This window comes from Anthonomus grandis, chromosome 15 (assembly GCF_022605725.1).
Source record: "Anthonomus grandis grandis chromosome 15, icAntGran1.3, whole genome shotgun sequence".
NCBI lineage: Eukaryota > Metazoa > Arthropoda > Insecta > Coleoptera > Curculionidae > Anthonomus > Anthonomus grandis.
This window is the reverse complement of record NC_065560.1, coordinates 15,001,310-15,026,017: the sequence shown is the minus strand read 5'-3', so window position 1 is coordinate 15,026,017 and position 24,708 is coordinate 15,001,310. Positions and strand designations below refer to the sequence as shown.

Sequence of the window (24,708 nt, the reverse complement as noted above, 5' to 3'; positions counted from 1 at the left end):
AGATTCAATGTAGTGTCTCGAGAATTAGTAAGCCCTAGTAAAAGAGAAACTGCATTCTCCATGGTAGATATTACCAAGAGAACGGGACCTGATCTGATTCCTGACGGTATTAAAAAAAAATGCTGAAATTTTCTCTACCTATCTTTTAATCCCATTTTTAACTTACAAAGTTTCGAAATAACTGGAAATCATCAAATATTTGTACAATATTGCAAATCTGGAAACAGAAATGACATTTCAAATTATATACTAATCAGCATTTTAGCTTTTTTTTAATATTATGTTGAAAATTTCAAAACTTTGGTTATTGTGAACCAGAAAATGAGTTTGTCAAAGGGCATCTTTTCTCATTTTTAATTTATCTTTTCTCATATTTCTCTTATTTTTTTAACACATTTAAAAAAGATAGTGAAACTTACGCTATTCATACAGATTTCAGTTGGGCCTTTAACAAAGTAAATCATAATTTTTTAGTTAATTTCCTTAAAAGTTGTAAAACTTGGAATCAGTGATCTTTTGCTATTGTCGATCAACAATCACGAGCAACAATTAAAAATAGGAAGTGGCTTGTCTGTACCATTTCAGGTTTCTGATGAGGTTATATCTACAATGAAATCCTTAATAAATATAAATAACAAAGGAGTTTCTTGTCAAATAAATAATAATACTACGATAAATTTTTGACCGTCAAGTATACATGCTTGTTTATTGAGCTTCTAAATATTAGTGATTTTAAAAGAATAGTATATGTTATGAAAGTTTTTCCTGGTTGCTTTATACAATAAATGACACTACAAATATAACATTAAAATGTGATAGCGCAGATACGAGAATGACGGAGGGTTAAAAAAAGATGTACACTGTTTGCAGATAATGTAATAAAAATATTACAAAACTAATTATAACATTTAGTGTGCTGGAGGTTGTGAAAAGTGGTTACATAGAAACTACTCTGGTCTTAGTAATAATTAATTTTCGACTTATGCGCCTAGTCCCCATGTTACTCTTGAATCAATCAAGTTGTTTACCTATAATGGATGTGTAGATATGTTTGTAGAAGTATTTTAGCCCATACTGATATTCTTAGAGACTCCTTAAAAACTACTAATCCTACCAACAAAATTTATGATGAACTAAAGCAATCAGATGAACTAAAGCAACCTTTAACGGGTTGATAATAATGAACAAAATATTAGCGTCTGAACCAGCGAAAGCAAAAAATAGGAGCAATCCCTGTTTAAGGCTAAGATTGATAAGCTTAAAAACGCTTTGGATTATGGGTAACACCAAGGACCTGCTAAATGACACATAATTTAGGAAAAATACAAACATTGTAGTTATCCGACTGAAACGCGACGATTATTACAAAATTTGAGTGTTAAACATTTATAACGCCTTTGACGTTCATGTTACACTTGATGACTTCAATGGTAGAAGGTACTCTAGAGTAACTAAACCCCGTACTTGTAACTTTTCGTAACTACGGCATAATAAATCGATTATTAATAATAAGAAAATCGACTATTCTTGACACTGAAAATTGCGGTATGAGTGGCAATATAAAATCCACATCTATTTAAATCCGGATCTGACTAGACATACTCGCGACCTATTTATGAAGGAATTAAAAATAATCGGGTACAAATACATGTTTGGTGTAAAGAAAAAAATATGTTTACCCGAAATGCTCATCTCTAAAAAATGCATGAACAAAATAAAAAAGATCACCCTGGTTCACGCCAAATGTGAAATATATAATGACTCCGTTGTCGAATTATAAAATAAAAAAATAGGCTGACGCCTGGAAATATTCGCGCCAATCAAGAAATTATGCAACTGTAATTGCAAATGAAAAATAGTTTTGTTAACAAGCACTTAAATATTTGGAAAATTTTGAGGGACCTAAATGTTTGTGCAGGTGATACCATTCCTTTTTTTTGTTAAGGTCGGTAACTCATTATATGCTCAATTCTAATACTTTAGATTTCTGTCTGTCTGAAGTACCATAAAAAGCCTAGTGTTACTGATTATGAGTTTCAGCGAGCAACTATTGATGACGACAGAACCCTGGTACCCCAGGGTTCTGTTCCGCCGCATCCATATCCAGACGGGAAGACATATCATCAAATATACAAGAATCAATTCATCAAAGAATACCCTTTGTGTTCTTCCAGATAGGTAAGAATGAAACCAGTCGAGAGCAACTCCTCTGAATCTAGCTTCTGCAGCAGTATTCTGTGACTTACACAATCAAGCGCCTTAGATAAGTCACAGAACACCGCCTCCGCACTCTCCCCAGCGTTCAACCCCTTTTTCCAAGAAATTGTAAATAGCATCAGATGTACGCATAACAAAAATAACAAAATAAAGATAAGGATCTTCTATTACTATTTTATCTCCTTAACTTGCAGGTAAATAGTGTAATTTCCAAATAGAAACATACCATCCATGAGACCCTGACTTGGAGTTTTGACTTTTATTTTGTTAGTGTAATTTTATTATGTCATAATAAATTTACACGTCAAATGAATGAATTTGATACTGATGTTTCAAATTCAATTCAAAATTTTTATTAGACCATATGGTCAAAATACAAAGACATAAGTTTCGGTAAATTTCTTAATACAAAAATACAATAAATACTAATATAAATGCACAGATACATTTTTCTTTAATAAAATGGTTAAAAGACAAGTATGACTAGGTGAATATTAAATATCTGTTAAGTATTCCTTTACACTATAGTAAAATTTTTCTGTAAAAAAGTTTAAAAGTTTAGATTTGAAGTTCCTCAAGTTCCTCGAAGTGTAATTTTTTTATATCAGAAGGTAAGTTATTATATACTCTAATGGACATTATATAGCAACTATTGTTTGTTGAAGATAGTCTAAAGTTTGGAATACTCAACTCATTAGTATTTCTTAATGGATAACTGTGAGGCATATCACCAACAAAAGAATAGTCTCTTAAGTATTTTCTAATGTAGATTGCTGATTGAAAAATGTAGATAGAGGACACTGTTAAAATATTAAACCCTTTAAATAATGTTTACAAGAATGTCTAAATGGTTTGAATAAGACGTTCCTTACAATTTTCTTTTGTGCTATACAAATCTCATCAATACGTCTACAGTGTCCCCAAGCTATCACACCATAGGATAATGCTGAATACACATAAGCATAGTAATAAGACATGAAAATAATTCTTTCAACAAATGCTCTTAGTTTCCACATCACAAAAGAATAAGTGGCCAGCTTTTTCAATAAACGGTCAGTATGACTAGATCAGGTCAGCTTATAGTTAATATGAAGACCAAGAAATTCGGTTGCAGTTCTTCTGCTGTAGAGATGCTTTTCATTTTTGCTTCTCCCGTATAAGGATTGGTTGAGTTCTCTATAGCTAAATTGCATTTTAACAGTTTTACTTAGGATCATACGAAATTATTGTTACCACTACAGACAAAAGCCTGATTGATACAACAGGTTAAAATTGGTGACAGATTTTTAAGACATGATGACATGAGGCATCAGATGTCAGAATAGATGTCATATCATCTACAAACAAGATTGATTTGCCAGCCGTAATTGAATCTAATACATCGGCCACATAAACAATAAAAAGTGTGGGACCAATCACGCTTCCTTAAGGAAGAACACCCACACCATTCACATTCCTATACTCTGAAGCATATTGCATACCATTGATTTTCAAAAATGTTTTCTGATATCTACTTTCCAAGTAGGACACTATCCAGTCCCTAACAGCCCCCCTGAAAGCATAATTATTCAATTTAGAAACTAAAATGCCACGGTCTACCAGATCGAAAGCCCTGATGTAATCAAAAAATATAATAATAATATTTCTTTATTTCATATTACAAAGTCACATTATACATGAAAACTTAAATAAAATGAAATTACGTCAAAAAAAAAGGCTTACAAGGAAAAAGCTAAATAAAAGTTTCAAATCTGGAAAATCTGAAGCTGATCCCTTCTCTTCCAATGTTCTGTTATGCAGATGAATTTGCAAACGGGGTTTTCCTCAATTAGGTGGTTTAATATATCCAGAGAATTTGCAATTGATCGAACATTTTGGTGTATAATAAATGATCCTTTAATATTTATTGTTTTACCTGGGGTAGTTGTAGTTGAGCCTGTTTTTGGTCCAAAAAATGTTGATTGTCACTTGAATAGTTTACTTGTCGCATTTTGTTAAATTTTTGCAAAAAAGCTAGAGAATTTGGGTCTCTTGCCGAGTGAATTCTGTCACACAAGTTCAACCTTTTACAGTTAGCGCAGTTTAATGTAGTATTTTCTGGGCATTGGTGACTTTCATGTTTTTCTCTACATTTTGAGCAGCATGGCTCACCTCTACAATACTTAGAAACATGACCAAAGTAACAACACTTAAAACACACAGCTAGATTGGTGTATTCTTGTACATAAGCTTTAGTTAAATCAAAACCTAGGTTATAATTTTTTATGAACCATTTAAAGATATCAGCTTTAGTTTGTAGCACCCAATTTTCTCTTTTCTTATTTCTGCATTATTTCTTAGTGATGACTGTTATTTTGTTGTTCACAATTAATCCAAAATAGTCTCCAAATTCAACTTTTATGTCGGGATTTTCTTCTATTAGTTCTGCAACAAAGTATTCTGGGTCACATCTCTGGGTCTTTCTCCAACGATCCTAGTTTATAGGCTAAACTGTTAACTGGGAAATTTATTTTTAGGGCTGCCCGTTTCAAATTTGGTACGCCGCTTTTATTTGGGACATCGTCTTTAGAAAACAGTAAGACGGTCCCTATTGCCTCAATAAACAATTTTATTATATCTTCAGCTGTGTTTTTCTTTTTGGTATCTAAATTGTGTCTTTCAGGAGCAATGACTGATGTGCGTGACCTGTCAAACTCGCTGGATGGATTTTTATCAGCATTGTATAGTTTACTCAATACCAATGCCAAACAAAGAAAATCCACTATTATTAGAAAACTATAGGCCCATTTCTATATTGCCATCAGTGTCAAAGATATTTAAGAGGGCAATTTACATTCAGGTAATGAATTTCATAAGTACACATAATGTATTAGGTACCCATCAATATGGTTTTGTACCCAAGAAGTCAACTGAGCTGGCTATTCTTAATGCAGTCAGATATATAACAAAGCAGCTTGACAATAAGCAAAAGGTTGCTGGTTTGTACTCCGATTTGTTAAAGGCTTTCAACACCATAGATCATCAGCTGCTTATTGAGAGGCTGCTCTCATTTGGGATTAGAGCTAACTGCCTATCTTTAATAAAATCATATCTAAATGGGAGACAACAGGTGGTCTGTGTGAGATATGAAGGAAAATCACATTTCTCACATCGAACATATATCACACAAGGTGTTCCTCAGGGCTCCATCTTAGAACCACTGCTTTTTTTACTGTATGTAAATGGACTTTCCGATGCCCTTCCAGGGGGTTTTGTGTGTCGGTATGCATCTGTAATGCTGTGAGATCCATCCCTTTATAGTCTTTCGAAGTCCTTTACACTGGTGGCAAGTCCAATGCAAAACTGGTGCAATGCCAATAGCCTGAACTTAAATTCTGGCAAAACTGACTTTCAATCAATTCTCCATACAATACCAAAATTATTCACTGCTTGTTAAATTAAATAAATCAGTTCCACAATCTGTTAGAAAACATCCTGAGTACTTTAACAGAAATATGGGCAACTATTCTCAGGAAATGACCACAGGAACAAGGGGCAGAATGGACCTGGCAATACCCTTTCATAACACTTATTTTTATCACAATAACCCAACATATAGGGCTTTAAAAAGCTTATCACATATTAATGGATAACTAAAGATACTTCGGTCATCCTCCACTAAATTTATTTAAAATATTAATCCTACGTGTTTCGGACATATAACATATCCATCTTCAGGGATAACAAATTAAGGGGTTCCATCAATAGTGCCTCAGACAAGGCTAAAACGAATTAAGATACATCAGAATGAGACTAACATGGGTTTATCGTATTGTCGTAATAATAATAATAATAATAATAATTTTTTTTGTCTTTATTTAAAAAACCCTGCAAATTACAGTATTTGCCTGAACAGGCGAAGATTAGCTAAAAGCTACTATTTATCACTTAACCTATCCAGTTAAAAAAAAATAAATTTAAAATTACTATAACGTAAAACTTATGTTCCATCAGATAAATAAATTAACCGAGAACAACTAATCATTGCTGATCCAAAAATAGATCTTTATAGAATATTCGATAACAATATACAGTTTTGGATATGCTGCAAGCGATTTTGCGTTATTCTATCTAGACATGGGTAATAACACAATTATACAATAATTAATGATAGACATTATAAAGGCTTCAGAAAGCTTTTTTCTTGTTTTGTAATTTAAAATACTTTTTGCATAAAACATTCACAAGCGTAGAAACATTTTTGTAATAACATATTGCAGTGTTCCCTAAATCTGAGAGCTGCCAACAATGAGACCCAAAATTTTTACGTGATTTGAAAAAGTGAGAGTAGTATTACTAAGCGTAATATTAAGTGTATTTTCTATGTTATGCCGTAGATTGCGACCCGCAAACAATAGAACTTTAGTTTTAATAGGGTTTATCTGCAAATTATGTTCACTGGAGAAATTCATTATCTGTTCCAAATAAAAATTAATGAAGTCTGTTGCAAGCTGAACATTATTTGGATTAAATAGGTGACGAATCTGAGTATCGACCGCATACATGTAGGCGTCCGAGTTTAAAGCTACATTAGGTAGATCGGAGGTATACATTAGGAACAAAAGTTGCCCCAATATAGATCTCTGCGGCACCCTAGAAACTATTATTTTTTATTCAGGATATTCATTTTGTACCCGTATTCGCTGCGAACGTCTCCATAAATACGATTTAAAAAACGATAAGACAGAGTAATCATAAGCAAAATAAGACAACTTGGCAACGACCAAGTCGTGATCAATCATATCCAATGCAAGATACTGAAGACGATTGCAAATTCCTTCAGGTAAATCTTAATAAAGTAGAGAATTGGTGCAATGTGTCTACTGACATATATATTTAAATGTTAATAAATGCTCTATTCTCTCATTTCTAGAAAACCGTTGCTAATCAATTTTGACTATAGAGCAAATAATATTGTGTTAGCCAGTGGATGAGGCGAATGATCTGGGAATTACTTATGATGCGAAATTAAGTTTCGCAAACCATGTAGCAAAAATAGTTTCTGACTCTGCCAAATTGTTGGGTTTTACTAGTATTTATCGAAACTGTCGGCACTTTGAAAATATTAATACTTTAAAACTACTTTTCTTCACTTACATGCGCTCAAAAATAGAATACGGATCTCTAATTTGGTACCCAATTTATTTTGAGCGCATTCAGCGCAAGTTTATGAAGTATCTCTGGTTTAGAGAGGAAGGTGTCTTTCCAGCCAGAGGTTTGGATAGTCAATTATACTTAAATAAATTTAATATTATACCCTTAGCAAAAAAAAGAGAAATTCTTTCCATAAAACTCTTATATAACCTTATTCATAACAAGATTGACTGTCCACCCTTTTGGCTGGTTAATATTTTTGGGTACCAAGAATAAACTCTAGGCATTTTAGTTATTTTATGTAAATCCCGCTAGGACTAATATTTTGTTTAAATCCCCTATTAACATAATGTGTCAGAATTATATTAATAATAATTTACATGAACGGTTCGATATTTTTGTTGCCAGTTTAAGGTCCATTATAAAAGGTATAAAGTAAATAGGTGATGCAGAGTCTTTCTAGTATGTATATAGATAGTCTGTTTAAGTACATAGAATGTTAAGCATTTTGTTTTTTCATTTTTATACATATTTTGGTAATTTTTTTAATTTTTTTATTCTTTCCTGTAATTGGGTAACAAACTTGTTGGAAATAAATGCCTCTTTTTTTTTCTTACAATAAACCATTGCGACCAAGATCACAGCCAACTTTTTGTCTCTAAGGCTCTAATGATATTATCTGTAATATTTAGAAGACAACTAGTAGTGCTATGACCCTTTCTAAATCCGGATTGTTGAACTAGAAGGATATTAGTCTCACAAAGGTGATTCATCAGTTGACCGTGTACTATTTTTTCCAAGATTTTAGAAACAAGAGGTAAGAAACTTATGGGTTGTAGGTCGGAACATTTTTTGGATTAGGAATTTTGGAAACTGAGCATACTATAGATTCGCACCATAGTCTACGAAAATAACCAATTTCCAGGCAACTGTTTACAATGTGAGTAATATGATTAATAAGATGAGGCAAACATAGACGCAACATATAAAGGGATTTAACATATAATTCCATCATTTCCAGCTGTATTGGATTTAATATTATCAATGACTTTAGAAACAGTAATCTGGTCCACCAGGGCAAAATGAAAGTTGTAATCTGCGCAAAACTTATGGTTTTGGTAATAGTTAATTTTGTTAAGACAAAAAATGCTTATGAAATAGTCATTAATTATTGTATTGGGCTGACCTAGCTCAATTGGTAGTTCCGATTCTGTTTTTGTTTTAATAGTTAAGTTACTTAAACCTTTCCAAAGTTTCCTACCAGTTTTGATAGCTTCCAACCGGTGAAGATACGCCGCTTTTTCACGCTTTATGGATGCAAGGGCAAAATTACGTTTATCCCTGTAAAGACTCCAATTTTCAGGTGTCTTACTTTGTTTATATTTCTTAAGTGCTTTATCCCTTTCATTAAGAATTAATTTTAAGTTATCCATTAGCCATGGGGCTGGCTTCTTATTAACTCTAATTTGTTTAAGTCGGGCATGTATGTTAAATAAGAAAGTTATGTTATTTTGCAAGAATAAAACCTTTTCAATTATGTCTTTAATGTAAAATAAGTGGTCCTAAGTAATATTTTGCAAATCAGTTTGAAAATTAATTAAATTAAAATTTTTAAAACAAAGGATACTAATAATTTTTTGCTTCGGTTTTTCTATTTTTATATCTAAAGTACAGAATGATATATAGTTATAGTAGTACTTATATTTGAAATTATAGTACCACTATTGTGACAAATATTTCTGCAGCATATAATTGGATCAAGACATGTAGCTGTTGAGTTAGATATATGTGTAGGCTCATTTATAAGTTGAATTAATCCGTGAACATCTAGAATATTGAATAATGAATTTGGCTTAAGCATGTCACCCATTTATTATAATTGAAAAGTCATAGAAAGTAAGCAAGGTAGGAATGTATTCATCAAAAAATTCCAAAATATTAGAAACCCTTGTGCGGGGAGGATGATAAATCATAATGCTACACTAAATACATTTAGTTTTAGTTTTCGAAAAATATCATATTACTTAACTTTACATAATACTACATAACTTTAAAATTACATAATAGTGTAATTTTAAAATGTTTGTAAACTCTTGTTTGGTCTGAGGCACTAGACCTGTAAGATGTATTGATGGACCTCGTAATTTGTTATCCCTGATGATGGACATGTTATATGTCCAAAACATGTAGGATTAATATTTTAAATAAATTTAATGGAGGATGACCGAAGTATCTTTAGTTACCCATTGATCTATTAACTCCACTGCAAGAATAGACTACTTCTTCAACTTTTATCACATATTGTTTATTAATTTATTTACGGAATCCATTTACATACAAATTGAATTTTGTATCTGAATATACAAACATATATATTCAGATACAAAACTATCCATAAATCAATGAAAGGTGTAGATGAGTTAATTAATTAAAGCGCCTATGAAATAATATTCTTTAACTGCCCCTTAAAAGATGTAATCCTAGAGTCAAAAAAGCTTATCTGTCCTGACAAACCATTAGCACTTTAAGCCATTTGTGTAATTGGCTCATTAATACCATAATTGGTAGGGTGGAATAGGACTGAAAATATTTCTGATTGTCTATTCAATCTGGAAGGCACCCTAAGTTTAAAAAGAGACAATAACTCGGGACAATCTATAGTAGCATTTAAAACCTTATGCATAAAACATAAGTCGAGTAATGTTCTTCGTGACTCTAATGCGGGTAAGTTCAAGTTATCCCTGACCCACTGATAGTAATACTCCTGTCTCCTGTAACCACATCTAAAAGCAGCCACCCTTAAAAATTTATTTTGAGTCTTTTCAATCTGCTCAATGTAGCAGTTATATGATGGGGACCACACAATTGAGCCATACTCCAAGATCGGCCTAACAAGAAAGCAATAAAATAATCTAAAAGTAAACAAAGACAAATCAGTTATAAACCATTGGATAAAACTCAGCATTTTTATTATCCTACCAGTCACCTGATTGACCACGTTAACTTTTAAAAGACAACGTGGAGTCAATAAATATTCCTAAGTGAGAAACCTCTGTTTTGACACCAATTGCTACATTTTTTTTTTATAAAGAAAAGCAATAGGATTTCTATGCTTAGAAAAAGCAATCTTATGGCACTTATTGATATTAAGGGACGTTCTATTCAAGTGGCACCAATCAAAGAACAAATTAAGTTCCTAAGACTATTAACATTTAGAAGAATTTAGAATATTGCCTAAGAATATTAAAAGTATGCAGAGTATTGCTGTGTTTAGGAGAGAAACTATAGCTTTTCTAAACGAAAATTGCTTTTATTCTTTCAACTTAATAGAATAACTGATACTGCATTCAGTGATAGATTAGATGCTCTTTTGCTTTTTTGGTGCGGTTCTGCAACCTGCCGGATTGTTTCTGGAGCTACCGGGACTTGGTGTCTACTGGCATACCGTGACTCTTAATGTTCTATGGAGGTACCGAAATTTCCTGGTGGGGGTATGGCCGCGGCATATTTGGTATCATCATATTCCTTAGTCTGTCTTTTATATGTATGTACGTATTGTTTTGGGTGTACCCTATTTAAGTGTTGTATCATTTAAACGGTTTATTGATTTGTCTGTATTTATTTTTCAATTATTGGCATGTTCTAAATTTTCTGAACTGTTAAGTTTAGTCAATTAGTATTTTTGCTTATCTAATAAATTTATTTATTTTCTAAATTAGGCAGCATATAGCCACTTCTGTTTTGATGTTGCTTATAGATTGCTTTATAGATCCTAATACATTTGCCCTATTATGTCGTAGATTTATATTGTATCGTCCCTTTTTTTAACACCGTCTTTTCGCCGTCACTTGTCATATCCATTTGCACTTTTTCTTACTTTTTTTTACTAAAAAAAAAATCGTTTTTTTTAAGGTTATAATCTCGCTACTCATACGCACGCTGCCGAACGTCTCTCTTCTTATATATTATAATACGGCTGCCACCCTCCTTTTTTTCGTCAATTGATTTTATTACAGCCATTAAAGCTGATATTATGGCATGCTGTGTGGAGCAACCTGCTGCAAAACCAAAGTGAGCTCCTGGACGAATTGGGAAACTCTCTATGTAATCAACAAAATGTTCATTAAACGCCCTCTCATAAACTTTGGAAAAAGGATTTAGACAAATCTGTGATAATTTCAATCTATTAGGAAATATACTATCTTTAAATGACTCATTAATTAGATAGGTCAATAGAGGAGTTGTGCACTCTGCTATTTTTGACAAGAAAGAACATGGTATGCCATCTTCCCCACATGTCAGTGGGATTTAGAAACATGCTACTTTTAAAAAGTGTCTGTTGATTATTTGTGTTTGACTTCTTTGTCTTCATGTTAGACAATAGCTGTTGGTAGAGACAATAAAATAATTGTTAAATTCTGAAACATCAGAAGTATAATCTTTAATTATGTCATCTGTTCGAGTCATGGTCGTAATTTACTAATTAGTGTCGTCTACTTTCCACCTCAGTCTGGTTTTGATGCATATCTTCTGTGCGACTGCCGAAAAAGTTGGGCGAAACAATCGAAACAGACACGCCCCACAACATGAAGGTATCCCTTGTCAATCAAGCTTCATCATTGTGTAGGCTTAATTGCTATCATCCAGCTTTGGAAATGCAGGTTATCATGGGAAATATTCCCACATGTAAAAATAGAGCTAAGACCAAAATCCATTTATTTGAGCGTGCAAATTATCAGGAAGTTACTCAATATTTTGCTTCAGTTGATTGGGATCAAGTGTTTGTGATGCCAGATAATATGAAGTATTTTTGGTCCTATGTTAACAATCTGCATAAAGATAAAGGAATACCTTAAAATTATACCTTTAAATTATTTATATTTAAATCTATGGAATACAAGGGAATACTCTAATATACTTTGGAGACTCCCGAGAAAGTATCTGAGGCTTTAGCTGACCATTTTCAATCCTGCTATTCAGATTTTTCTAACAAATGCATTACATCTGTTCCAGAAAATCTGGTGTCTGTTCTTTCACATCATATTTTTTCCAATGAAGAAATACTGGACAAACTTAACTCATTGGGTGCTAATAAAGGATCAGGACTTGATGGAATCTCACCAGTGTTTATCAAAAACTGTTCATCTATGTTGGTTGAGCCTCTTCGGTTAATTTTTCAGAGGTCATTTGATACATCTTCATTTCCCACATATTGGAAGCTGTCAGTTCTATTCCCTATTTTTAAAAGTGGACGCAAAACTGAGATTGGAAATTATAGGGGTGTTTCTTTGCTTCCAGTTGTCTCCAAAATATTTAAATCAATTTTGACTGATGAAATATTTAACACCTTCAAATCCTATATTTCTCAGAAATAACATGGCTTTTACAAAAGTAGATCAACGGCGACAAACCTAGCGGATTTTCAGGATTTTTTAAGTGAAAATATCGAAAAAATGTTATTTACACCGATTTACAAAAAGCATTCGACAGTGTATGCCATGGTCTGTTGATAAAGAAACTTGAATCATTGGGAGTGTATGGATCATATCTGAAGTGGATCGATTCATATTTGAATAGTCGTACTCAACAAGTCAAGCTAAGGGGAGCAACTTCAAGGGAAATTCGAGTGACTTCTGGAGTGCCTCAGGGATCACATCTTAGGCCAATTTTGTTCCTTTTATATATAAATGAAGCTGTATCTGTTCTGTTTTTAAACACTGTGAATGTCTTTTATATGCTGACGATCTAAAATTTTGTCGAACTATTGACTGTGATGAAGACTGTTCCTTAGTGCAACTAGATTGAAATATATTTAATCAATGGTGTGTAGAAAATTTTTTGAACCTTAATGTAAAGTTAAATATAAAGTTATGTCCTTTTACTGGAAAAAAGTTCCTTATAGTTTTACACATACATACATAGACGGATGTTTGCTGGAAAGTGTAGACACTTTTAATGATTTAGACGTTATTTTTGACCATCAATTGACTTTTAATGCTCATGTTTATAACATTACGATGAAGGGTTTTAGAATGCTAGGTTTTATTAGGAGACATTCTGATCAAATCAGTGATATTAGAACCATAAAATGTTTATACAATAGTTTAGTTCATAGTGTTTTAGAATACAAATGTATTGTCTGGTCATCATTTTATAACATACATATTAATACAAGCAATGTAGAAGAAGATTTCCAAATTATTATTCTCGAGAATTGATTAAGAACATTTATAGGAAAGAAAAGGCTTTCAAGGACTTTAAAATGTACAAATCTCCATTCTTTCAAAATAAATTCCATTCTCTTAGACGCCTTATCAAACTACAAATATGTAATGAATATAAGTTGTATATATCAAACACCGAAACGAATATTTCTTTGGACCCATCTAGCTTTTAGAATTTTATTAGTTCTAAGAAGGCTGGCACCAGGATTCCTGGTATGATGAGGCTACCCGATGACGTGGTAATTAAAGACCCACAAGACATAGTTGATGCTTTTGCACTGTTCTTTGGTAAGGCATTTATAAAATCAAATTTCATTAACCAGTCGTCGATGTCTGATATTGTGCCCCACTTTGACATTTCCAAAGTTGATGCTTCCCAGATTATTTTGGCTAGTAAAAAACTCAAAAATAAGTTAACATCTGGTGTAGACGGTGTACCTAGCTTCTTGGTTAAAGATTGCATTGGTGTCCTAGCTGATCCGCTGACCTACATTTTCAACTTAATACTGTCAACAGAACAGATTCCTGAAATTTGGAAGACTGCTAAAATAATACCTATTTTAAAAGCTGGGGACTCTGATCAAATCGTGAACTACAGGCCAATCTCATTACTCTATAACTTCTCAAAAATTTTCGAAATTATCCTGAATCGGTCGCTATTTAGTCACGCAAAAGAACTCATCTCTGTAGACCAGAATGGATTTTTTAGCGGGCGATCTTATGTTACTAACTTATCCTATCTGTCTAGCCACATCTGTGATGATCACTTGATGTTAATACTGAAGTCGATGTTATTTATACCGACTTTCAAAAAGCCTTTGATCGGATAGATCGCTATATTTTGCTGCATAAATTAACTCAATATGGTTCTTCAGGGAGATTATTTAATTTATTTCATTCCTACTTGATTGGTAGATCTCAATATATTGAATATGAGGGCTTTAAATCGAAACTTTTTAACGTAACGTCGGGTGTGCCACAGGGCTCGAAACCTGGACACAGGTTTCGAGCCCTGTGGCAGTTCCTCCTGTTTAGTTTTTTTTATAAATGACTTGATTGAGTCACTCACTTGGCTGGCTTTTGCCGATGATTTGAAGCTATATTTAAATGTATATAGTTTGGAGGATTGTGTTTTTCTTCAGAACTGTCTAAACACATTGGAGGTATGGTGCGCTGTTGACAGGTTAGGTTTGAATGCGGCTAAATGTAGTATGGTCAGTTACTCTAGATCAAAAACACCCTTAAATTTTAATTACTTTATTAATCATACTATTTTAAGTAGATTAGAGTAAATTACTGATCTTGGTATCACCTTTGACTCTGAATTTACATTCATTCCACACTTCAAAAACATAGTCAAGTCAGCCTTGAGAAGGCTTGGGTTCATAATTAGAAGTTCTCAGAGTTTTACTTTGGAATCTACATTAAGACTGCTTTTCTGTTGCTTTGTGAGATCAAAACTGGAGTTTGGCTGCATTATATGGAACCCGCTCTATCAGAATCATGTTGGTCTCCTTGAATCTGTTCAGAGTAGATTTGCTAAGTTTTTGGCCTTCAGGCAGGATGGCATATATCCGGTAAGAGAGTTTGATCATCGGCAACTATTGGAACGCTTCAATCTACATCCATTACATCTCAGAAGAATGATCTTCTCTGTAAAATTCCTGCATGGGTTACTGAATGGATTCATTGATAGTCCTGTACTTCTTTCTGGTGTACGTTTCATGGTGCTTAGGCTTAATGCTAGACATCCCCTAACATTCTTTCTGCCAAGGACTCATACTAACATCCTGTTGAAATCGTCACTATATACAATAAGCACTATATTTAATCGGATCTGTCACATGTGCAATATTAATTTCTCTCCGGTTTATGTGATTGTCGATATCTTAGTGGATCATTACTCTTGGGATTAAGACCCATGTGTTTAAGTTATAGTTAGTAGGTATATTGCAGTTAATTTAATTTAATTTTGTTGAATATGTGATTATCTTGTTAAACTTTTATAATTGGATTTTTATATCATACTAATAGTTATTTGTTCTAATTTTTTGGATAACTTTTGAGATTGTGACTTTACTTTACTTTTTTCTCTTCTTTTCATTCTTTTAGGTTTGTTTTTGTGTGTTTTTTTTAACTATATTTTTCATTGTTTTGCAACTGTTTCCTGTTATTGGGCTTATTATTATTATTAATTGTATAGAAAGTTGAAAATAAGTTTTGCAAATTTTTACTTTATAAACATAGGTTCCCTTACAAAACTATTGTAAACATATAATAATATATAATTGACATGTTATAACATTAGATGTCAGCTAGTTGGGCTGCAAACTTTGGAAATTAGAAGAAATAGTGCCAGAATCTATTTTTTGTTTAAATTACTTAATGGTAAAATAGATAGTTCTTATCTTTTAAATAGGATATTATTAAAAGTCTATACATCAAAGGATCCTTTTCTATGAACGATCTCACTGTACCAATTATGGATTTAGAGGGGTAACAGAACAACTAATAAAATTGTATAATATGCACTATAGTTCATATGATCTATTTACGGGAGAGTCTTGTAATAGTTTTAAAAATAAGGTTATAAGAGGAACAGGGGGATAAGTTAGATAATATATGTAGCTACTTTATTTTCTTGCTTTTTTGTTTGATTTATATATGTTGATTTATAAGCTTATTGCATATTATTTGTAATGCGTATTATTGTACATATAAATGAATAAATCATTTATATTTTTAAATGGTGTAGGATAATTATGCTTTCTTATCAAATTGCTTTCCTTTTTAATAATTTGCCATGACGTTTAAGACTTGTACTTGTTATGTGAATTATTGAATATATCAGAATAAAAAGCCCTTTTAGTTGAAGTAATATTTGATTTATGATTATAGTTTTTAATATTTCCTTGTACATGCCGGACAAATTCGGATCATTAAAGATTGAGCATTGCCTAAGTAGATTTCTGAGATGCCTACCCTCATGGACAATCTGAGGAGTTAACCAAGATCAAGTGTTTTGTTTCCATCTTTTTCTAATAGGTTCAAGTGGAAGGCTTCATCAATTAATATCAGAACAAAATTCAGATAACAGTCAAACTTTATTCAAAAGAACAGATCAATCAGTCACCTGAAAAAGCGTTACAAATGCAATTATACTGGCTTCTTTATATTTTCTATTAAATAGTATTTTAAGGTTATCCCATTCGTTCCCATTGTAGACGTTTAAAAATGTGGTTATCGCGATGCAGAATTTTGTTGTTGTTGATTTCGATAGTCAGTGTCCAAATAGTGTTAAAATCATGTGACTGCCCAACGTAAGTTATTGTTTTTTGTTACCATTTGATAAATCACTAGGTTTCATTGTTGATTATAATGGTCTTAGGGGATCATAAAACGTATTTGTTTTTGTAAGCCAGTAATATTACAATTAAGTTGTCACAAAATGGCCCCCCGAACCTTACTGTACTTATTTGAGTACAGTGGACACTCAGTGTCTATTTTAGGAAAAATGTTTTGGGTCCTAATTTTTATAAAGTAACAAAATTTATATGTGATAAAATATGGTCTAATAAATTGTTTACAAAAAAACATAGAAAATATGTCTTTGGCTCTGTCGTCTAACAATATTTTTTTTATTGCTAGAACTGATAACAAAAAATGGATTTTGATGATGATGCCTATGTGCCAATTCCCAGCTCAACTTTTTATGGTAAAAGGTATCAAAGGCTTGGAGCTGCCCTAGAAGATATCTGTTCCACAAATAAGAACGTTCCAGCTGATATCATTATAATACCACCTGATCCTGACAGTCAGACTGAGGAAGAGGATATAGATGATGATTTGATTGAAGAGAATGAAGTAAGCCAGTTTCCTAGGGATATCCCAGGTCAAATTGAGGTACATAAATATGAGTTTTATTCCATAAATATGAGTTTTAAATATTAATTGTAAATGTGTGTGAAGCTAGCGTCCGATCGATATCCAGCAACCAAAATCGAGAACGCAGCATATGCCGGTTGCCAGCGACCAATTTATAGTCCGCGCTCCCTGTTATTTAATCAATATAATGCCCGTATCTCCAAAAATTCCCAAGGGATTTTCATAATTTTTTGTCCAGATATTAACAATGAATACCTAAATCGACTGACGATGGTCTCAAACCTCTACAAACTAAGGTTTTGTTGTGAAAATTAATTAAAAAGTCAAATGGTAAAAAAATTAAAAAGGCTCTAACTCCCAAAATTCCCAAAGGATTTGGATAAAACTTTTTTTTATAAAAGATAATAAATATCTAAATTGATTTTAGATGGTTGCAAACCTCTACAAACGAAAGTTTTTTGGTAAAAAATTGTTGAATTTTTAGATGTACAAAAAAAATTTAAAAGCTATAACTTCCAAAATTCCCAAAGGATTCGAATAAAACTTTTTCATGTAATTACTAATAAATATCTAAACCGATTTCGGATAGTTGCAAATCTCTACAAACGAAAGTTTTTTGGTAAAAAATTATTGAAATGTTAGATGTAGAAAAATATAAACAGCTATAACTCCCAAAACTCCCAAAGCATTCGAATGAAACTTTTTTATACATTTAATAATAAATATCTAAATCGTTTTGACATGGTTGCAAACCTCTACAAACAAAACTTTTTTGGTAAAAAATTATTGAAATGTTAGATGTAGAAAAATATAAACAGCTATAACTCCCAAAACTCCCAAAGGATTTGAATGAAACTTTTTTACGCAATTAGCAATAAATATTTAAATCGATTTTACATGGTTGCAAATCTCTACAAACGAAAGTTTTTTGGTAAAAAATTATTGAAGTGTTAGATGTAGAAAAATATAAACGACTATAACTTCCAAAACTCCCAAAGGATTTAAATGAAACTTTTTTACGCAACTAGTAATAAATATTTAAATCGATTTTACATGGTTGCAAATCTCTACAAACGAAAGTTTTTTAGTAAAAAATTATTGAAATGTTAGATGTAGAAAAATATAAACAGCTATAACTCCCAAAACTCCCAAAGGATTTGAATGAAACTTTTCTACGCAATTAGCAATAAATATTTAAATCGATTTTACATGGTTGCAAATCTCTACAAACGAAAGTTTTTTAGTAAAAAATTATTGAAATGTTAGATGTAGAAAAATATAAACGGCTATAACTCCCAAAACTCCCAAAGGATTTGAATGAAACTTTTTTACGCAATTAGTAATAAATATTTAAATCGATTTTACATGGTTGCAAATTTCTACAAACGAAAGTTTTTTAGTAAAAAATTATTGAAATGTTAGATGTAGAAAAATATAAACAGCTATAAATCCCAAAACTCCCAAAGGATTTGAATGAAACTTTTTTACGCAATTAGCAATAAATATTTAAATCGATTTTACATGGTTGCAAATCTCTACAAACGAAAGTTTTTTAGTAAAAAATTATTGAAATGTTAGATGTAGAAAAATATAAACGGCTATAACTCCCAAAACTCCCAAAGGATTTGAATGAAACTTTTTTACGCAATTAGTAATAAATATTTAAATCGATTTTACATGGTTGCAAATCTCTACAAACGAAAGTTTTTTGGTAAAAAATTATTGAAGTGTTAGATGTAAAAAAATATAAACGGCTATAACTCCCAAAACTCCCAAAGGATTTGAATGAAACTTTTTTACGCAATTAGCAATAAATATTTAAATCGATTTTACATGGTTGCAAATCTCTACAAACGAAAGTTTTTTGGTAAAAAATTATTGAAGTGTTAGATGTAGAAAAATATAAACGGCTATAACTCCCAAAACTCCCAAAGGATTCGAATGAAACTTTTTTATACAACTAATAATAAATATCTAAATCGATTTTACATGGTTGCAAATCTCTACAAACGAAAGTTTTTTGGTAAAAAATTATTAAAGTGTTAGATGTAAAAAAATATAAACGGCTATAACTCCCAAAACTCCCAAATTGCAAATCTCTACAAACGAAAGTTTTTTGGTAAAAAATTATTGAAGTGTTAGATGTAGAAAAATATAAACGACTATAACTTCCAAAACTCCCAAAGGATTCGAATGAAACTTTTTTATACAACTAATAATAAACATCTAAATCGATTTTACATGGTTGCAAATCTCTACAAACGAAAGTTTTTTGGTAAAAAATTATTGAAGTGTTAGATGTAAAAAAATATAAACGGCTATAACTCCCAAAACTCCCAAAGGATTTGAATGAAACTTTTTTACGCAATTAGCAATAAATATTTAAATCGATTTTACATGGTTGCAAATCTCTACAAACGAAAGTTTTTTGGTAAAAAATTATTGAAGTGTTAGATGTAGAAAAATATAAACGGCTATAACTCCCAAAACTCCCAAAGGATTCGAATGAAACTTTTTTATACAACTAATAATAAATATCTAAATCGATTTTACATGGTTGCAAATCTCTACAAACGAAAGTTTTTTGGTAAAAAATTATTGAAGTGTTAGATGTAGAAAAATATAAACGACTATAACTTCCAAAACTCCCAAAGGATTCGAATGAAACTTTTTTACGCAATTAGCAATAAATATTTAAATCGATTTTACATGGTTGCAAATCTCTACAAACGAAAGTTTTTTAGTAAAAAATTATTGAAATGTTAGATGTAGAAAAATATAAACGGCTATAACTCCCAAAACTCCCAAAGGATTTGAATGAAACTTTTTTACGCAATTAGTAATAAATATTTAAATCGATTTTACATGGTTGCAAATCTCTACAAACGAAAGTTTTTTGGTAAAAAATTATTGAAGTGTTAGATGTAAAAAAATATAAACGGCTATAACTCCCAAAACTCCCAAAGGATTTGAATGAAACTTTTTTACGCAATTAGCAATAAATATTTAAATCGATTTTACATGGTTGCAAATCTCTACAAACGAAAGTTTTTTGGTAAAAAATTATTGAAGTGTTAGATGTAGAAAAATATAAACGGCTATAACTCCCAAAACTCCCAAAGGATTCGAATGAAACTTTTTTATACAACTAATAATAAATATCTAAATCGATTTTACATGGTTGCAAATCTCTACAAACGAAAGTTTTTTGGTAAAAAATTATTAAAGTGTTAGATGTAAAAAAATATAAACGGCTATAACTCCCAAAACTCCCAAATTGCAAATCTCTACAAACGAAAGTTTTTTGGTAAAAAATTATTGAAGTGTTAGATGTAGAAAAATATAAACGACTATAACTTCCAAAACTCCCAAAGGATTCGAATGAAACTTTTTTATACAACTAATAATAAACATCTAAATCGATTTTACATGGTTGCAAATCTCTACAAACGAAAGTTTTTTGGTAAAAAATTATTGAAGTGTTAGATGTAAAAAAATATAAACGGCTATAACTCCCAAAACTCCCAAAGGATTTGAATGAAACTTTTTTACGCAATTAGCAATAAATATTTAAATCGATTTTACATGGTTGCAAATCTCTACAAACGAAAGTTTTTTGGTAAAAAATTATTGAAGTGTTAGATGTAGAAAAATATAAACGGCTATAACTCCCAAAACTCCCAAAGGATTCGAATGAAACTTTTTTATACAACTAATAATAAATATCTAAATCGATTTTACATGGTTGCAAATCTCTACAAACGAAAGTTTTTTGGTAAAAAATTATTGAAGTGTTAGATGTAGAAAAATATAAACGACTATAACTTCCAAAACTCCCAAAGGATTCGAATGAAACTTTTTTATACAACTAATAATAAATATCTAAATCGATTTTACATGGTTGCAAATCTCTACAAACGAAAGTTTTTTGGTAAAAAATTATTGAAGTTTTAGATGTATTAAAAAAACTTAAGGCTATAACTTCCAAAACTCTCACAGGATTTGAATAAAACTTTTTTTTAATATTAATAATAAACATTTTAAGTGATGAGATTTAAGACATGTTGCAAAATTCTCTATTTAAACTAATTAAATTGAGTTATTTTAACCAATGAAAAGACCATAATAATTTTCCAATTGTTTATTTTATATAACAAATACAAAGATAGTGATTTCTGAGTAGAAATACAAGATCCAAGTCCAGCCAAATAGTAGTATGGAATTAAACCATCGGGGCTAGAAGCTCTAAGTCGTCGATACTACAGTCAGGTGCTACAAAGGGAGTCCGGGTCTTCCCTTTAGGTAATCGCTCTCTTTCAGGAGACAACAGTCAATATTCTCCACAAAGGTCCTATCAAAAATTACGTTAAAACCACTGGCTGGATTGCTACCAGGATGCCTAGAAAGTATACCCGAGGAGGTTTCATTAATTGTATTTAAGGAAAACTTACATAGGCCCCGTTTGTAGCAGTGTGTGGTCTCAGTTAAAATCCTTTTGGAAATTCATCCAGGAATTTGTATATGTTGTTAGAAGCAGTTAAGTTTTTACCCACTGAACTGCCCAGCAATAAAATTCTTTGCGCACTTTGGTGTAATTTTTTTTAAATTTTTTACCAAAAAACTTTCGTTTGTAGAGATTTGCAACCATGTAAAATCGATTTAGATATTTATTATTAGTTGTATAAAAAAGTTTCATTCGAATCCTTTGGGAGTTTTGGAAGTTATAGTCGTTTATATTTTTCTACATCTAACACTTCAATAATTTTTTACCAAAAAACTTTCGTTTGTAGAGATTTGCAACCATCTAAAATCGATTTAAATATTTATTACTAATTGCGTAATAAAGTTTCATTCAAATCCTTTGGGAGTTTTGGGAGTTATAGCCGTTTATATTTTTTTACATCTAACACTTCAATAATTTTTTACCAAAAAACTTTCATTTGTAGAGATTTGCAACTATGTAAAATCGATTTAGATATTTATTATCAGTTGTATAAAAAAGTTTCATTCGAATCCTTTGGGAGTTTTGGAAGTTATAGTCGTTTATATTTTTCTACATCTAACACTTCAATAATTTTTTACCAAAAAACTTTCGTTTGTAGAGATTTGCAACCATGTAAAATCGATTTAAATATTTATTACTAATTGCGTAATAAAGTTTCATTCAAATCCTTTGGGAGTTTTGGGAGTTATAGCCGTTTATATTTTTTTACATCTAACACTTCAATAATTTTTTACCAAAAAACTTTCGTTTGTAGAGATTTGCAACCATGTAAAATCGATTTAGATATTTATTATTAGTTGTATAAAAAAGTTTCATTCGAATCCTTTGGGAGTTTTGGAAGTTATAGTCGTTTATATTTTTCTACATCTAACACTTCAATAATTTTTTACCAAAAAACTTTCGTTTGTAGAGATTTGCAACCATGTAAAATCGATTTAAATATTTATTACTAATTGCGTAATAAAGTTTCATTCAAATCCTTTGGGAGTTTTGGGAGTTATAGCCGTTTATATTTTTTTACATCTAACACTTCAATAATTTTTTATCAAAAAACTTTCGTTTGTAGAGATTTGCAACCATGTAAAATCAATTTAAATATTTATTACTAATTGCGTAAAAAAGTTTCATTCAAATCCTTTGGGAGTTTTGGGAGTTATAGCTGTTTATATTTTTCTACATCTAACATTTCAATAATTTTTTACCAAAAAAGTTTTGTTTGTAGAGGTTTGCAACCATGTCAAAACGATTTAGATATTTATTATTAAATGTATAAAAAAGTTTCATTCGAATGCTTTGGGAGTTTTGGGAGTTATAGCTGTTTATATTTTTCTACATCTAACATTTCAATAATTTTTTACCAAAAAACTTTCGTTTGTAGAGATTTGCAACTATCCGAAATCGGTTTAGATATTTATTAGTAATTACATGAAAAAGTTTTATTCGAATTCTTTGGGAATTTTGGAAGTTATAGCTTTTAAATTTTTTTTGTACATCTAAAAATTCAACAATTTTTTACCAAAAAACTTTCGTTTGTAGAGGTTTGCAACCATCTAAAATCAATTTAGATATTTATTATCTTTTATAAAAAAAAGTTTTATCCAAATCCTTTGGGAATTTTGGGAGTTAGAGCCTTTTTAATTTTTTTACCATTTGACTTTTTAATTAATTTTCACAACAAAACCTTAGTTTGTAGAGGTTTGAGACCATCGTCAGTCGATTTAGGTATTCATTGTTAATATCTGGACAAAAAATTATGAAAATCCCTTGGGAATTTTTGGAGATACGGGCATTATATTGATTAAATAACAGGGAGCGCGGACTATAAATTGGTCGCTGGCAACCGGCATATGCTGCGTTCTCGATTTTGGTTGCTGGATATCGATCGGACGCTAGCTTCACACACATTAATTGTAAATCCAAAGTAACATAAAAGTAACAAATGTATTTCAAACATACCTAGATATCATATACTCATCAATATGAATCCTACTAAACTTTCTTGTTATTTACTTACCTTGAACAAAACAGCCCCATTTAAGGGGGCCAAATAAACCATATCGCCATGCTTGATTCCTAAACTCCTCACAGTAGAACTATTTCCGCTGGGAATCTCATCTTTTTGGTTTTGTTGTCTGTACAAGGCAAAAGCAAAACTGTTCAAATTAAAAGTGTCTACAATCGCTTCGAATAGTTGTCTGGTCGTAGCTGACGGTACAATTTCAAGCCTCTTAGTTCCTTCGGGGCTCTGCACCCGTAAGATCTAAAAAGAATGATAAAAATATTAAAATATTTTTGAAAATAGATATTTTAGGTTAGGGAGAATGACAAGTCAAATTTTTTAAAACAGATATTAAAGCTGGAAATTTGCCGGTAGTTGCATCTAAAAAAAACTTACAAGTGGTTTTTCTTTGGACATTCTTTATTACTAATTTTTATATAAAGAACTTGCAAAATAAAATTGAAACTTTTGATTTCAGTTGTATGGTATGTCAGCTGTCATTTCTTGTCACTGACAACTGACAAATACTATATTTGTATTCTGTGGACAGTGGACAAATAAACATAGTTGACTTGGAATCTTCTCGGAAGTATCATTGATATTTGATCTCGCCTGCCTAGGAAGCCGAACCTATTTCTTTGACTTACAAAAATTTGTTATATCGTACCTCATCATATACTTATAAACTCATAAAATGAGTAAAAAATATGAATTATATATAATATAATAAACATATATTTTTATAT

General features: G+C 31.1%; 1 protein-coding gene across 1 annotated transcript in view; it reads right to left on the bottom strand.

Annotated features, from left to right (window-relative positions):
- The window catches only part of LOC126744905 (nuclear protein localization protein 4 homolog), a 128,616-nt gene extending 104,136 nt beyond the window's left edge, over positions 1-24,480 (bottom strand). Inside the window, exons 1-2 of the mRNA XM_050452493.1 lie at positions 24,359-24,480; positions 23,978-24,223 (exon numbers count right to left, since the gene is read on the bottom strand). Coding sequence (XP_050308450.1) covers positions 23,978-24,223; positions 24,359-24,379 — 267 coding nt within the window. The 5' untranslated portion in view covers positions 24,380-24,480. The remainder of the gene's footprint in view (positions 1-23,977; positions 24,224-24,358) is intronic.
- Positions 24,481-24,708: the final 228 nt, after the last annotated feature.